Genomic DNA, 17968 nt, shown 5'->3' with positions numbered 1-17968 from the left:
GAGTCCGTAGTCCCTCTCCTTTCTTCCTTTGAGTCTTCTGCTAGGCTTGACCCCTTTCAGTGGGGTTCCGACCAGGCATGGGTATAGAGAGTGTTCTAGTATCTGTGGTGGATGATCTTGCCAGGCTAACTGATGGTGATGGCACTGGGGCCTTAATCCTGCTTGACCTGTCAGCAGCGTTTGACACCGTAGACCATGCCACCCTCCTTGCTCGTCTGCCTCTGGCAGGCCTGGGGGCCCGTGCTGGACTGGTTTAAATCTTTCCTGGCAAATAAAGGTCATACTCTCTCTTCCTACTTTCTGCTCGGCTTCTTTTCCTGTCATGCGGCATTCCTCAGGGTTCGGCCTTGTCCCCTCTATTATTTACTATCTATATCCAACCATTGGTTGATCTTATCCGCTCCCATGGGTTCAGATGTTACTCTTACTCGAACACACAGATTCTGGTCTATTTAGATCACGACCAGACTTTGGTGTCGCCCCGTCTGAGAGATTGCCTGGGTGCTGTGAGAGTGGATGGTCCAAAATTGGCTCAAAATAAATGGAGACAAGGCACAGGTCCTTGTTGTGGGCGCTGCATCTTCTTGTGATACTGCTCTATGGTCTTCGTTCTGGCCTTTATTTGGCACAGTTCCTGTGATAGTTGTGAAGAATTTAGGAGTCGATCTCTCTTCTACTTGGTCTATGGCCCCATGGGTCAGCGCTTTCTGCAAAACTGGTCACTTCGCTTTGAAGGTGTTAAGAAAAATACTTAATATATCTTTCATTTCACCATCATCCCATAGTTGTCTTCTTTGGGAACTAGTCGACTTGACTACTGTAATGCGCTCTATCTTGCACAGCTGAAGGGCCTTATTCATCAGCTCCAGCTGCTGTAGAACTTAGCAGCTAGAGTCAACAGCTACCCCTTATGGTTCCCAAGTCCAGTTCTTAGAACTCTTCACTGGCTTCTTGTGGGGAAAATGATTTTTTATTTTTTTAAAACTTTTTTTTTATTAGTGGTCACAGAAAGGCACACTGCACACTGCACCATTGCACAGTTCATTTCACAGATACAACAGGAGTACATTGTTCAATACATTTTTACAAAACAATATTATGGTGACAAGTCATCAGTAATCACGTTACACAGGTAGACTCTAAACGGGCCCCAAATGTCTTGCATGTCGCAGGTTGGGTCAACACAAACTGCTCTGATTCATTGACGTGTGTCAATTCTTGTAGGAATTGGTTCATGCTGGGAGGCGCAGCGCTTTTCCATTTCTGTAGAATACATTTTTTGGCAACATCGCAAGAAATGTTGAACAATCTTCTGATTTTTTTTTTTTTTTTCCCCGAATGTTTGCCTATGTCGCCAAACAGGTATTTCTGGGGGGGTCACTTCGGGGGGAACCTGAGTAATTTCTTCCAACAATTTTGCCACAGCCCTCCAGAAACCCTCCACCACCGGACAATCCCAATACATATGAAAATAACTGGCCTGAGGAGCATTGCATTTAGGACAGGCATCTGAGGTATCTGGTGCGAATTTTGCGATCCTGGCCGGCGTGTAGTGTAACCTATTTAGAATTTTGAATTGGATCAACCTCAGTCCGGAGTTAAGCGAGACCTTCTTAGTTAGTAAACAATCTATAGCCCATCGCTCCTCTTCGATGGGAACCTGCAAGTCTGCTTCCCATTGCTCCTTAATCTGATTCAATGTGGGGGTGTGGGCCTGAACTGCAGCATATAGCCTAGAAATTCCCAGGCCATTTTTGGCTGTCACTAGCTGTATACATGGATGTGGTGCGGGGTCATCCAGGAAGAGAGGCCACTTTTTCTGAAATGCAGATCTCATACGATAATATTGCAGCGTTTTCAGTGGTCCGTCGCCCAGTGCCCTCAGCAACAGGTCCAGGTCTAAAAATGTCCCACCATTAACAAACATATCGCCAAGCTTCATTTCGCAGTTAGGATCCCAGGATTCCTGTATGTTCATGTCATGTGTGGGAGGTATACCCGGAAAGTTCCACAAAGGTATCTCGGGGTTATAGGGCGTCTCTAGTCTCAGTCTTTTGTATATAGCTTCCCATGCCCTAACTGTGCAACTAACCAGATTTTATGCACACGTGTCTTTGTAGTGTGGATCAAAAATGACTGATTGTATGTTTGTGGGATGTGTAGTGTATTCCTCTATCCATGCGTGGGGGTGTACTGTCAGCATCATTGTACCAATGTTTTGCAGATTGTGCTTGGGCCACATAGTAGTAAAGCTCGAAATCGGGGGCTGATATACCTCCCGAAGAATAGGGTTCTGTCATTTTTTCCCAACCTATCCTCGCTGTTTTACAGTTCCAAAGAAATGTTACCACCATGGATCTGAGTTTGGCGAAGAAGGTTCTGCCAGGCCATATAGGGATGTTGACAAACAGGTATAGAAGTTTAGGCAGGATTACCATTTTAAGAATAGCGACTCGACCGGCTAAAGAAATTGGGAGCCGCCACCACATCTGCAGTTTGGTGGTTAAAGTTTGCAGGGCACTTTCGTGGCTATCTGTGTATAGTGTGAGCTTATTCCTGGAGACCAGAATTCCCAGGTATCTAATATGGTCTTCTGACCATTTGAGTCCATAAGTCACTGCGGGGCATCTGGTGGCCGGTGTGAGCGGAAATATTTCCGATTTAGCCTTATTTATCGTGTACCCAGAGTAATTTGCAAATTCCTGTATCTCTGCCATAATGGGTGCTATGTTTATCTCTGGTTCCCTGACATATAGCAATGTGTCTGCACAGAGCGTGATTAGCAGGGTGGATCCCTTCATTTTAATCCCTCTATCCACATGTCTCAGACGGACTGCAGTCGCCATTGGCTCGATGGTTAATGCGAACAGCAGAGGCGAAACGGACAACCCTGTCTAGTTCCCCTCCCCAACAGGAACATCTCAGAGATAGCTTAGTCAGGACACGAGCTGCAGGCTCTGTGTATAGCAGCCTTACTTATGAAGTTGGGCCCCACCCCAAACGCCTCCAGCACCGCAAGGAGATACACCCACGAGACCGAATCAAATGCTTTTTCAGCGTCAAGGGATATGGCCACTGCGCTCCTCGCGGGGTCTATTTACGCCAATATACCAAAGAGTCTTCGGAGGTTCAAGGCTGTAGATCTTGTAGGGATAAACCCGTTATGATCAGGATGGACTAGGATAAGGACTACCGGCAGAAGCCAATTCGCCAGGACCTTTGCAAATATTTTGGCATCGCCATTTATAAGTGACGGGGGCCTGTAGGACGATGCATCCTGTGGTGGTCACCTAGGCTTAGGGAGTACAGTTATTATAGCCTCTCTCATAGTTGGGGGGTAATATGCTGCACTCTAGTGCTTCCTCCCATACCTGCATCAGTATCGGAACGAGTTCCTCGTGAAACTTTGTAGAATTCAGCCCCCAACCCGTCTGACCCTGGTGCCCTGCCTGTAGCCAATGCTTGACTGCTTCTGCAATCTCTTCCGTAGTTACCGGTTGATCCATTGCTAGGCGTTCTTCGTCAGGGAGTTTAGGGAGGGAGAGAGCCTCAAGATGTATCTTAATTTCTGCGAGTGTTTTCCATAAATTCCCCATTAATGTCTTCATCCCTGAGCAGTACCCTCCCCTGTGCTGTGCGTATACTTGTGATCTGAGTAGGTTGCTTATCATGCTTTAGTAAATTGGAAAGCGTTCTGCCAGCCTTGTTACCCTCCCCGTATCTGCGTGCGCGTATAGTGGCTACCACGTATCGGACCTCCCTTATGGCCAGTTTATCAAATTCCTGAAGGTGCGTGTGTATATCAGCTAATAATGCCTTATCTGAAAAGGATTATTTTTTAAATCGCTATGCTGGGTTTCTCGTGCTTACCTTGGGTTCTTTGCTAGCTTTCTCCAGGAGAAGCTAGTTCCGCATTTCTCTACACTCTGAGAGCTACTACTTAATAGTGGTGCCCAAAATTCGGCTCAGCAGTGTGGGGGGGGGGGGGTGGCTGTGCTTTTTTGGTAGCCACAAGTAAATTGTGGAACTCTATTCCAGTCAAGTTTAGACGTAGATCTAATCTTCTTTTTCGCCGCCTTAAAACCTGGTTATTTTAACTACTGGTTTGGTTGCTTATGTGTTTCCGGTGTATTCCTCGCACCAAGATATCTTTTGGTGGACGTGCACGCTATGTTTTAATAACATAATCAGTCCGTTGTTAGGAATTGGGCATGTAGGAGACTAAAGCATAGTCGATGTATCTTGGAAAAAATGTATTGCCACCCCATTCTTGTTTTCGCCTGTAACTTTTTATAGTGGAGATGTATTTCTGGCCCAAGCTGTTCCTAGCCTAGCTCCCCTGCCCACTTTCAGTACAAGAACCTTCCTCTGTACGGCCTTTCCAGTGCATGTAAATCTAAGGCACCAGGGGTTTTTGTTCTGAATGCAAAAGATTACATGGAAAACATTTATTCTCAAACTTCTGCATTCCAAAATGTCTCCATGTGTTTTTATCTTTTGGTGGCCAGTATTTGTGTAGTGTTGCTTTCCATGTTTTGCTTCAGCATGTCCTTATAAATTGTTTTGGCTTTTTTCCCCATCTTGTCATGGAGCCAGACGCTTTCAGCATTTTCAATTGCAACATGTTTTTCTTCCACAGACCGTGCAGCAGCGTGGTGCAGCAGTCATTAAAGCTAGGAAGTTATCCAGTGCCATGTCTGCATCAAAAGCAATCTGTGATCATGTCCAGGATATTTGGTTCGGCACGCCAGAGGTAAGCTTCTTAGCCATATGTTACATTTGCATATGGGTCATGGTGACCGGAATGTACTTGACATGCAAAGCTCTACTGTATTTTTCTGCATGGAAATACAGTAACAAGCTGCACATTTTGAGTGAGATATGGTTCTTGTTGAGGAGATTTGTCATTTTTCTGCCAAGTCTCCTACCTGTGAGACCCCCAACACTATTTGCTGGACTCTTGGATCTTTCTGTCTGTTCTCCTGAGTGAGTGGGAGACTTTTGTTCTGCCATTTTCATTTGCTGTACTTTGTTTTATGGAGTCATGCTTTCCTCCATTTCTAAGGCATGTGTAATTTATTTTTCAGTACACAGCACCTTTTGTGCAGTTTTGCTGGGAGCCCATTGGTTTTCCCTTTGAATTTTTTGCGTGAGAACACATGTTCCCAAGGATAGATATTTTGTTATCCTTTTCTTTTGAGAGATCAGCACACTACCTTATGTTGAATGATGATGGGATACCCTGTATCCCCTTTCTTGCTACTCCTGTAACCTTTCTGTTACAGTAACAAACAAACCTGAATGGCTGTTGGCAGGGGACGTGTTCTAACAACTTCTGTGCAATTTGTACCCACAGGCTGTGTTCACAGCCACTGTAATGCACCGAAGGTGGTGGCTGGATTCTTTAACTGTTTCTTGGTTGGTTGTTCCTTCTTTTGCCGTTTTGGGGAGGTCCAGGTTTGACTTTTGACTTGGGTGGGAATCCTTTGTGCAGCCTGCCAAGGCTCCAGAGTAGCTGAGGACTGGAAGTGAGGGAGGATCCTGAAACTCTGCTGGTCTTTGTCTTTTGGCATGCCTGCCTGGAACCAGTTCTAAACGCGAGGCTGGCTGTCCTTTAAGGACAGCCACTCCCAGAGTTTGAATGTAGCATGGGTGCTGATGGCAGGGTTCCTTGATAAAAGGCTGGGTCTCTGATGCAAAGACAGTTGACCACTAGAACTGAAGATCCAAAGGAGATAACCAGAGATACATACAGACCAGAGATACCTGCAGCACCTTTAGTGACTGGAGAAGCCGGCTGGAGTGACCACTGCTGTCCTCGCCCAGCTTTCAAATTGACAGGGAAGCTCCAAATAGGACGTCTTCCTCCCTTCGACTGGTGGGCATAATCCGTCCTAGACCTTCAATTTGAGCCATTCCTCGACTTGCTGCGACCTTCCTGGGCTGCAATCCACCAATACCCTAGGATCACCATGTAGGATGCATTTCAGCTGCTTTATTTCCCCCCCCTCTCCCTCTTCTCAAAGTCCCCTCACCTGAGTGCAGAACCGAGGAGAATCGAATGGGCGGTAACCGTTCTTCATTATGGGGTTTGTAAAAAAGAAATAAAAAAAAAACACACAGATTTGCATTGGAGCACGAAAAATCCTTTGCTGGAGGTCCCCTCTCGACTGCTGCTACAAAATCCCTTCAAGGGTCCCTTTTGTCACCACGACCAAGGAACCGGAGACCGGGCCCACAGCTGCAGCATCGTGAAGGCTGTTGGGGAGAATGCTCATTTCTGTGGCAATTCCCTTCAACCTTAGAGATCACCAGGTCTTTTGCTGGACTATAGGACTTTTTTGATTTTAACCCTGGCGTGAGTGAGACCTTTTTCTCACTCTAGTGTTTTGACCTGATTTGGATTATGTGTTTCCTCTGATTTTGGAGTCTGACAAACTCACAGCACCTTCAGTGCAGTGTCACAAAGAAATCCTTTAGATTTCCCATAAGGTTTAAAAACCTTTCCTTGTGTGAACTACTGTTCCCAAGAATAATAAAGTTAAATTGACTTTACTTACCTTTTCTCTTTGTAGGTCCATCACGCCCCATCTTATGTGGAGTGCTGGGGAGGGGGGGTTATCTAGTAGCCCCTTATCCTATATTCTCATGTAACATTTTGTATGTTACCCTCACTACTTTAAATGGCTGGTGGCAGTAGTTTAATTTTTCTGCCATTGTGCTTTTCTACCGCAGGCTGAATCTTCAGCTGCAGTATAGAACCCATGGGTGACCATTTCTGTCAAAATGGCCCTGGTCTTCTTTTTTCGCCATTTTTTTGTTTGAGGTCTTTCTTGGGTTTTACTCTGTGCGCTGAGCCAGGTTTGAGCCCTTTGTATTGTATTTTGTTATTTATACAGCACTCTTCCCCACTTGTGTGGCCTCAATGTGCTTTTTCCTTGGTTGGAACACCCTTGGTGACCATAGTCAATGTGGTTGGAGATTCTAGGGGATTAGCTTAGATGCGTGTGTGAATGTTTGCCCTTCTAAGACTTGGGTGGCTGGCAAGGCTCGACTAAGCAGCCCAGTAGAGGTCAGACACGTGGGTGGGTGCTCTTTGTTGAGGGTTAGAGATTGCTGTGGTCAAGAGTCTGTGAGGCCAGCTATACCGGGTTCCTTTCGGGAGGTGGTCGCTGTATGCTAGTGGCAGAGGTGTTGGGGTACCTCGGGCGGCTATGTTTGAAACTAGGCTGGATGTGCCTAGCTGTAGGCCTGTTCTATTGTGGATGGATGTTTGGCAATGCCTGCGGCCTGTGTCCACGCTAGTGATGAGAGTTCTATTTACCATAGGCTACAAGATTGCTTATGTCCGGGTCTAGAATTGAGAGTGCTGTAGCGATGGGCCTAGATTTCGTACTGTAGCCGGTATCTGGGTATAATAAGGAGATCCAGAGTCAAAACCGAGATTAGAGGATCCTGTACAGTGGGAGAAATACCTATGTTTCACAGTGCCAAAGATTTAAGCATATGGCGAACCTAGATCGAGGCTACTCCTAGATTTGAGGATACTGTATAGGCGAGGGGTCCGGGTATCACCCTGCAGTATGATTCGTCATATAGTAAGCCAAGGAGGAGGCTGCACCTAAATTGAGAATCCTGTATGGTGGGCAGGCGGCCCTGGTTTCGCGGTGCAGGAGGTCTCCATATATAACGAACAAACAGAGGGGGCTACCCCTAGATTCGTGTAGGTGGAGGGATCCTCGGCTTGAAAGGCTGCAGGTTTCAGGCTATTGTATAGTTAAGTATCCGTAATGTAACTGTCATCAATGGCTTGTTGTACATAGCTTGCGGAATAGGTTTTGTGGTGTAGGATTGCTATTGTTTGGAGCTTCCCAGGATGAGCGTTGCGGGTTAACAGTGGCAGTGAATAGATAGTAATGTGCGTGTGCTAACCAGGGCCACTTATCATATATATTTATATATTTCTGAGGCTTGTGGACTCTGCTTAGATCCCATGCTGTGCATAGGCCGAAATCTAGTGGAAGCTGCGGAGTATTACAGTTTGTTTTTCGAAACTCGAAAATGGGCGTCGACACAGGGCATGCCAGTAATACTATCTCTAGTGTGACGTTCACCGTACCCATGATCCCTCACGCGTCTAGGACCCTCAGATTGTTTTTTTCCGCCATGCTGGTCAGAAGCACTGAGCGGAGTTCCCTGACTTAGTCAGATTTTGCAAATATTGTTATGTATTTCCCCGTTTATTCCACCTATACGTCGAGTCTCTGAACATCGACACTCGATGCCGGATCGGAGAAAATTCAACCGTCGGACTACAGCGACAGATTTGGGCCTCGGAAGGCGTCTGGCCTCGGCCCGGCCCTCGGAAGTCCTCTGGACTCGGCCCTGCAAGTAGGGAGAGTGGGGGGTGGCACATATCCTACACTCTGATTAATATAGGTACATTACTTATATTCCTACACTCCCAGCCCGCTGCCATAGGGTGCGTATGGAGGGTACCCCCTTTCAATTTTGCCCCAAATGCAACTGCAAGTATCCTTGGGTTGACACACGCCACATGTAACCTCTGCTTGCCGAGGGACCACCCTGAGGCGATTTGCAGAGCGTGCAGTCGGTTCAAACCGAAGACCCTTAAGGACCGTTCGACAAAGCGTTGGGCCCACCACGCCAGGCGACAAGAGGCCATGGCCGCGGAGGGTGCCTTCAGCGATGGCAGCGACGCCGTACTTTCGGACAGCGAGGGCAATGTGGTGTCGATGGACAGCCAAGCGCAAGTCCCCGACCTCTGAAGGTTGTCCGGCAGGGCAGCTATGGGGAAGACCCCCGGCGACACGCACGCTACCCACACCACTTCCAGCAAACAAAAGTCCAACCGAGACTCGACGCGCATGTCGAGTTCTCGGAAAGAGGCACGTGGAGAACGGTCCACTGAGTCGGTGTCCTCTGGGCATTCGAGATCGCCTCATGACACCAAACAACCTTCCACTGTTGCTAAAAGTGCCTCGCTCCCCTTAGTGACTGAGGTTCGGTCGTCGGAGGGCGACGCCGACCTCTACCCCCGAGCCGCACTCCAGGAGTCGGCAGGCAGCGGCAAGCCTGCTACCGAATCCCTTACACTCTCCAGAGACAGGGACTCTACCCCCGAATTTCGACGCCAGGCATCGAAAAGCTCTGATGGGGCCCAAAAGTCCGGGAAGCACTCTTCCACCCACGGGGAAGGGGGAAAACCACGAAGTAAGCAGTCCCAGCCTACTTCCACTCCTAAACTACATTCTACTCCACCTAAACAGACGGACAAGTCTCAGACCCCTGTCCTTAAGGCCCCTGTTCAGGCCAGTAGGTCTAGCCAGGACACATCTCAATCTGTTGTCCCTGAGACCCCTGTTCAAACCAGTAGGTCTAGTCAGGATAAAACAGGGAAAGCACTCCAGGAAAGTTATTCCCAGTTCAAGGGAATGTTCCAGTGATGACAAAGACATAGTAATGTCAAGGATGTCATCATTGGCAGATTTCTATGCCAAGAACCCTGAACACTTTCTCTCTATACTCTCTATACACCAGAAGGGTCAACTCCCTCAAGCTCGAAGGATCCAATACCGCCAAGTAGGAAGTCCCGGGTGAAGCACCAACTCTATCTTCAAACCCTTTCTATATACAGCCCTATTCTCAATACCAGGAAGATCCATCCTTTGTTGAGGATCCAGACTTGGGCATGTTCGAAGAACAAACTGGGACAGGCTACTATGGGGGGGTGGAGGAGGAGGAGGAGGAGGAGGAGGAGGAGCCAGATACATACAGGGTAGATTCCCCAGTAGAGAGAGCCAGCGGTTACAGACTCCCCGGTCGACAACCAACCTCTCCTGAATGAGGTCCTGTCCAGAGCGGCACAGCACTTCCACATTGACACCCAGGGTGCTCGGGAAGAGATGGACTTTGCAGAGGAACTGGTGGGAGAAAGGAGACCTGTTGCTCAGGCCATCCCTATCCGTAAGTCAATACAAAGGAGGATAGACCCTTCCCTTGTTAATTCCAATCTCACTTGGGCAGTAAACCCCAGAATTGAAAAGCTTTTCAGGGCAGCCCAATCTGACCCACTATACATAAGGGGACATCTCAAACCGGACTCCCTGGTTGTTACAAACACCTGTAAGAGGGCGGGAACACCCTTGTCATCGTCCGAAGCTCCCCCCGACAAGGAGAGCAAGAAGATTTATGGCTTGGGCAGGAAAGTAGCCTCCACTTCCGCCTACCAGGCAAGGATTGCAAACTCCACCACCCTTCTGGCTAGTTACAACTGCCACCAATGGGAAGAAGTCACGGCTCTCATAGACGCCACCCCAGAACCCTTAAAAAGCCAATTGCACGAGTTTCGGCAGAGGGGAGAGCCATGTCAGGTTGCATTTTAAAATCAACCTTTGATGCCGTGGATAACGCTGGCAGATTAATTGCTGAAAGCACGGTCCTCAAGAGGCATGCTTGGCTACGGCAGTCTGGTTTCAAGGCCGAGACCCAAGCATCATTGATAGATAAGCCGGTGGAGCCGGATCTATTGTTTGGAAAGGCGGTAGAGGACGCGCTAAAGAATGCCAAGGACGAGTACGAGACACTCCAGTCCCTAGGGCAACTAACCAGCAAACCCCCTAACCAGAGAGGGAATGGCAATTTTCGTCGGCCTCGCGGACAAAACTCCCAAAGAGGCTCAAACTATTCCCAAGGCCACGGTACTACATGGAACACTAACCAGAAGTCTACCCAGAGTTATGGCAGGGGTAAGAAGAGGTTGTGGTAGGGGTAGAGGCAGTCCCAATGAAGGAGGGGGCACGCCTCCACCAAAACAGTGACGCTCCGTTCAGGGTCCCTTCTCACGCATCCCCAGTAGGGGGACGCATTTCCATCTTCACCCAAGCTTGGGAAGGGATCACATCAGACAGATGGGTGCTGTCCACAGTGTCCGCAGGATACTGCATGTCCCCGAAACCACCCTTCACGACAAAGAATACACTCCTTAGACCACCAGAAGATCCTACTCGAAGAGGTCGAAATTCCTCTCGCAAAGGACACGATAGAACTCGTCCCGGGACACCAGGTAAACAAGGGTATTTATTCAACTTACTTCCTTGTGCCAAAAAAAGATTTGACAATGCGCCCAGTATTGGACTTACGGCCTGCAAACAAGTATGTCAAGCCCCAAAAATTTCGCATGACTACTCTCCAAGAGGTAATTCCCCTCCTAAAAAAGGGATTACATGGCAACATTGGATATGAAAGATGCTTATTTTCATATTTCCATGTTCCCAGCGCATAGAAAATATCTGCGCTTCAAGGTGGACAGTCAGCACTACCAGTTCAAGGTACTGCCCTTCGGGATAGCCTCGGCTCCAAGGGTATTCACCAAGGTACTGGCGGTGGCGGCGGCACACCTACGCAGGGAGGCAATCCTAGTGTACCCTTATCTGGACGACTGGCTCATCACGGGGGAGACCCCAGTAATTTGCAGGACAAACATTCAAAGAACTACCGACCTCCTTCGAATTGGGCTTCTCCATAAATGAGAAAAAAATCAAGTCTGGTGCCCAGCACCTCCAAGCAGTTCCTAGGAGCTGTTCTAAATACTCAAGAGGGGTTGGCTTTTCCTTCAGAGGAAAGAATTCGGAATATACTACTGCAAATTTCCGCAATATCAAACCGGTCGCCAGGTAACAGTACACAAAGCAATGCGTTTGCTGGGCATGATGGCGTCATGTATTTACCTGATCCCCCACACGCATACGTCCCATGCAAGAATGGTTGGCGAAACTGTGGTCTCGGGCAAGTGGTCAGTGGGACGATCTAGTGGTCGTTTCGCCAACACTTGTACAAAGCCTCCACTGGTGGACAAGAGACAATCTATCCAAGGGGAAACCCTTTTACGATCCCGATACAGGCGGTAGTCACGACGGACGCATGCCTGACAGGATGGGAAGCTCACCATCTCCACCACACAGCTCAGGGTCTCTGGTCTCGCACAGTGGCCAAGAATCACATCAACCTGCTAGAGCTTCTGGCAGTTTTCAGAGCACTTCAAGCGTTCAAGCCCCACCTACTGAACCTGTCGTTGCAGATCCGGACGGACAGCACGACAGCCATGTTCTACCTGAACAAGCAAGGAGGGACTCGCTCGCCAAATCTGTCCAGACTTGCCCAGAAGAGTTGGATATGGGCACTCAGACGGAACATCTTTCTGTCATCTCAACATGTTCCAGGAGATCTCCATTCTCTAGCTGACGCTTTGATCAGAGATCCCCTACCGGATGAACACGAATGGTGTCTACACAGATATCGTAGAAGATCTCTTCTCTCAGTGGGGTTTCCCCACTATAGACCTATTCATCCAACCAGACTCCCCGGGAACGCCCTGTGGATGAACTGGTCAGGGATGTTTGCGTACGCTCTTCCACCAACTCCTCATCAGGAAGGTGGTGAACAAGATGAACAGAGTCGATGACGCTCGTCCTAGTTGCTCCCATGTGGGCAAGACAACCGTGGTTTCCACACCTACGCAGACGTTCGGTGTGCGATTCCCGTCAAACTCAAAAAATACAATCTTTTGTCCCAGCACCAAGGTCAGAAGGTGCATCCTCTACCCAACTCCGTGAACCTAGCAGCATGGCTCCTGAGGTCCCAGAGTTTGGACATCTCAATTTACCACAGAGATGTATGGACATCCTAAAAGAGTCTAGGAAACCGAACACAAGGCATTGCTACTTCGACAAATGGAAGAGATTCGTTATCTGGTGCCAGAATTAACAAATCAACCCAGTTCATTGCACTCCTTCCACAATCGTGACATACATGCTCCACCTGCTGGATGCAGGTTTGGTTTTCAACTCACTAAAGGTACACCTGGCAGCTCTGTCAGTGTACACCACCTCACATAGCAAGGTGTCGTGGTGGAAGGTACCCGTGGTTAAAGCCTTCATGGAGGGAGTAAAGAGACTTCATCCCCCTATATCTAACCCACCACCAGGATGGGACCTGAACGTGGTGCTATCTAAACTCATGGGCCCCCCATTCGAGCCCATGCATAAGACAAGTCTCAAACACCTGACCTATAAGACTGCCTTCTTAGTAGCCATTACATCCATAAGAAGGGTCCGTGAAATTCAGGCTCTGTCAGTGCAGGATCCTTTCTTTACTATTCATAAGGATAAGCTGGTTTTACGGACACACCATAGGTTCTCACCTAAGTTTATTTCTAAATTCCATGTAAACCAGTCCATCGAGCTTCCGGCTTTCTTCCAAAACCCACCAAGCTTGGCTGAGGTTAAACTACACACCATAGATGTGCGTAGGGCGGTCCTTTACTACGTAAACAAGACCAGACCGCTTAGGAAAACAGATCAACTGTTTGTCTCCGTAGCCACAGGCAAAGAGGGAGATCGCATCTCAAAGGGTGCCATCTCCAAGTGGATGGTCAACTGTATCCAGTTGTGTTACTCTTTCTGACAAAACATTGCCTTTTACTCCCAGAGCCCACTCGACAAGAGGCATTGGGGCCACTCTGGCTTTCATTGCAAATGTTCCCTTTGACACCATTTGCAAAGCAGCTACTTCGAGCTCTATTCACACTTTTACTCAGCACTACTGCATTGACACTCATTCCAAGACAGATACTCAAGTGGGACAAGCGGTTCCAAGACATTTATTTGCTCATGACCCTTCTGAAATCCCACCGCCTTCTAACACTGCTCGCTAATCTATGCACAGCATGTGATCTAAGCAGATTCCACAAGCCTCAGAAGGGATACATTACTCACCATAATCGTATTTCTGATGCTTGTATCTGCTTAGATTCACATGCGACCCACCCTTCCTCCCCTCTGAGAGAAGGCGCATGGATGCTTGTAGTCTTATCTTATCTATCTTCTATCTGCTTGGATCATCTGTACTCGTGCTACTCCTCATGCTACCTCATGTCAGGAAAAATACAATCTGAGGGTCCTACACGCGTGAGGGATCATGGGTACAGTGGACGTCACACTAGGGATAGTATTACTGGCACGCCCTGTGTGGGCGCCCATTTTCGAGTTTCGAAAAACAAACTGTAATACTCAGCAGCTTCCACTAGATGTCGGCCTATGCACAGCATGTGAATCTAAGCAGATACAAGCATCAGAAATACGATTACGGTGAGTAATGTGTGTGTGTGTGTGTGTGTGAGTATATATATTTCTGATGTTTGTTAATCTGCTTAGAATCACATGCTGTGCATAGGTCCGACATCCAGTGGTCACTGCGGAGTATTGCATTTTGTTTTTCGTAGTCGAAAAAGGGACGTCGACAAGGCGTGTCTGAAACACTATCCCTATAGTGACGTGCGTTGTACCCACAATCCCTCACGTGTCGAGGTCCCTCAGATTGTTTTTTTCCGCCCAGCTACTGGTCACCTTTACGCGGAGCTCCTCGAGAGACATTGCTAATTTCATCTCATCGACCTTTGGTCGTTTTCTCATTAATATTTAACACATACTCCCTCCCTCGACGCAGTTGTGAAGCTGTTCTCCGCCAAGCAAGATCTTCGACGGAGGGTCGAGCGGAGGAGATCCTTCGGCGTTGCCGATCACGTGGCCTGGCCTCGCAGGCCATATACAGTAGGGAGAGTGGGGTCGTGGGACATCTCTGCTTCTTTTCTGAGAATGCCTTTCCCTTTCCCCTTTCTTTCCCTTGGGGTGGTTATCACGATTTATTGCCTCGGCTATGGAGAGGACACCCTTTAGATTTTGCCCGCTTTGCAAAGGCAAATTTACTTGGAAGGACAAGCATTCTCGGTGTAACCGCTGCTTGCCCCTCGATCACAAGGAGGAAGGTTGCACGGCTTGTCGGCTTCTTAAGCCTAAAACTCTAAAAGACCGTAGGGTTAAAAGGTGGGCGGCCTACGCGATGTCGAAGGCCGAGGGTTCACCCGCCGCTGCTACCACCGACAGTGACGAGGAACGCGATAACACGACCTCCGCTACGGAAGTCGACTACCCCTCTAAGGAGCGCTCGCGCGCTTCGTCGTCTGTCCCCGGCCCCGACGGGCTCGGCTCACGCCCTGCTTATGGGGTTGAACACCCCGGCGACACTGACGCGCGCACACACACTCACTTAAGCACACAACCCACGGCTCTTCTTCGTCTAAGACGAAGAGAGCTTCGGCGCCCAAGGAGACGCAGGTTCCACCGGCGGCCTCCTCGGACCGTTCGGGTTCGAAGCCCCTCTCGCAACCGCAGCCGCGACCAGCGACTGGGCTTTCGGCAAATAAGGGCGCCGCCCCCAAACCATCGGCCGGCGCGCATCAACAGAAGACGCGTACCGCCGTAGAGCGATAGACACCCGGAGCGTCAAAAACGCAAGCTTCCGCCGACAAACGAGTCGCTGACAAACAAGTCGCCGAGAGCTTGGCGAGGATCGCTGTAGCCGACGCCCAGAAGCGTACGCCGATACAACCGTCGAGCGCTACGCACAAGTCGAAAGACACGGCGAAAAAGGCCGAAGGAAGGCAGGGACTACCCCCTTCAGTCGGGGGGTCACCCAGCATACCTGAAGGCTTTTCGGAGGGCGACGGGACACTTTCCTCGACGCTTTGGGAGAGGTCGAGCCGTTTCCAGCTAGATGACCCTATTTTTCCTCCGCCAGACCGCTCTGGGGTACCCCATGAAACCATGGAAAGACTCCACCTCTGTATGGAGAAGATGGAAAGGTTTATCAATACCCAGACCTCTCTAACTCCCAAGAGGACTAGAGAATGGCCTCAGGAGGACCCCAGGGCCAAATTTCCGAGGCTAGTCGATCCCCAGGTGGACACAGCCTCAGACTTCCAGAATGTATACGACCTCACTGGGGAGGAACAATACTTGGAGGAGGAGGATGATTTCATGGACGATGAAGAGGGACAGAACCAGGAGGAAGGTCTGCAAGACAGGCCTGACATTATAGAAGAAGGCTTCGGGAACACAGAAGAAGGACCTTCGCACCCCTAGCAATCCCCATCAGTATATTCCGACACTGATGTCCTAGACCTAAATCCTCCTGACAATTCACTGGTTAGGAACACGTCTCCTATTGACGACCAGCCCACTTTCAATGCACTGTTGCGCAGAGCAGCAGCACATTTCGAACTGGACACTGGGGAGCTCTCTCCAGAATTAGACTTTGTGGAAAGAGTAATTAAAGAGAAACCCCCGGTCAGCCAGACCATTCCCCTCCTAGCTTCAGTGAAGAGAAGAATCATCCCTTCGCTGGCCACTCCCGCTTTGATCAGAGGGGTCAATCCGAGAATTGAAAAACTTTTCACTCCTTCACCCTCAGACCCGCTCTACATTAGGGGACATTCCATTCCGGATTCCCTAGTAGTATCTAATACTAGAAAGAGGGCAGGGGTACCACTTTCCACCAGTGAGGCACCCCCTGACAAGGAGGGCAAAAGGCTATATGCCCTTGCAAAAAGAGTAACTTCCTCGGCTGCCTTCTCAGCAAGAATTGCGAACAATTCTTTGCTTGCTAGCTATGCAGACGCGCAGTGGGCCAAACTGCGCAAGGACGCCGAGGAAGCACCGGAGCCTTTACGTACACGCCTACTTTCAACTATTGGCGAAGGAACCCAGGTGAACCAGAGCATTGTAAAAAACTCTCTGGACGCAGCAGAAACAGCGGGACGTTCCCTGGTGCAGGGAATACTCCTAAAACGCCATGTATGGCTGCGCAACTCAGGGTTTAAACCGGAGACACAGGCGTCTTTAATAAATAAACCTGTGGAAGACTCTAACCTCTTCGGGAAAGCGGTTGATGAAGCTCTAGAGATGGCGAAAAAAGAGTTTGATACTATCAAAACTCTTGACCAAATCTCTAAGCCCACTACCAGACGCGGCTATGGCAACAAACGCTTTTTTCGTGGCCAACGTCAACAACAGGGTCAGCATCAACAACACCCTGCCACCAATTACCAGACCAATAGTGGGCAGTACAGTCAAAGAGGCCAACGCCGGGGTAAAGGGAGAGGCCGGGGATCCACCCCCAGAGGCTCCCAAGCCCCCAACAACTCCAAGTGACGCGAAGATTCGCGTCCCCTCCCATGCAACACTGGTCGGGGCCGGATAACATTCTTTCTTCCTGCATGGGAGGAGATAACGTCAGACCGTTGGGTACTTTCCACCGTAGCCCACGGATACTGTGTCGAATTCAACAGTTCCCCATCCTACAGACCCCCGAGGGGACGTCGCATGACACCGGAACATCTTGCCATCCTTCTCCAAGAAGTACAACAACTGCTGGAAAAAGGAGCCATAGAGGTCGTGCCTCTATCTCAGGTAACGGAAGGTATTTATTCAGTGTACTTCCTTGTACCCAAAAAGGATCTAACCATGCGCCCTGTATTAGATCTGCACCCAGCGAACAAGTTTATCAAACCCCAGAAGTTTCGTATGGTAACCTTACAGGAAGTGATCCCACTGCTTTCTCAGGGAGATTACATGACAACATTGGACATGAAAGATGCATACTTTCATATTTTAATGTTGCCAGCGCACAGAAAATACCTCCGGTTCATGATAGAGGGCAAACACTACCAGTTCAGAGTGCTACCCTTCGGCATAGCATCAGCACCAAGGGTATTCACGAAAGCGCTGGCAGTGGCAGCGGCCCACCTGCGAAGGTTGTCCATCCCAGTTTACCCTTACCTCGACGACTGGCTCCTAACAGGGGATTCTTACGAAACATGTTTTTCCAATACCCAAAAGACTGTAGACCTTTTGTTCCAGTTGGGCTTCTCCATCAACGAAAAGAAGTCCAGCCTTGACCCCAGCCAAATCAAACAATTCCTAGGGGATCTAATTCAAACAAAGGACGGCCTCGTCTTCCCTCCAAAGAGAGGGTCCAAAACATGCTGTTTCAGATCCCTCAATATGTGACCGGTCGAGAGGTGACGGTACGCAAAGCAATGCGCTTGCTA

The 17968-nt window shown here is 49.0% G+C and overlaps 1 protein-coding gene across 1 annotated transcript in view; it reads left to right on the top strand.

The window, feature by feature from the left end:
- Nucleotides 1-17968, top strand: part of MDH1 (malate dehydrogenase 1) — a 237330-nt gene that overhangs the window by 161345 nt on the left and 58017 nt on the right. The window contains exon 7 of the mRNA XM_069608193.1: nucleotides 4640-4753. Coding sequence (XP_069464294.1) covers nucleotides 4640-4753 — 114 coding nt within the window. The remainder of the gene's footprint in view (nucleotides 1-4639; nucleotides 4754-17968) is intronic.

This window comes from Ambystoma mexicanum, chromosome 4q (assembly GCF_040938575.1).
Source record: "Ambystoma mexicanum isolate Mex_15411 chromosome 4q, UKY_AmexF1_1, whole genome shotgun sequence".
Lineage (NCBI taxonomy): Eukaryota > Metazoa > Chordata > Amphibia > Caudata > Ambystomatidae > Ambystoma > Ambystoma mexicanum.
This window is presented reverse-complemented; position numbering and strand designations above follow the sequence as displayed.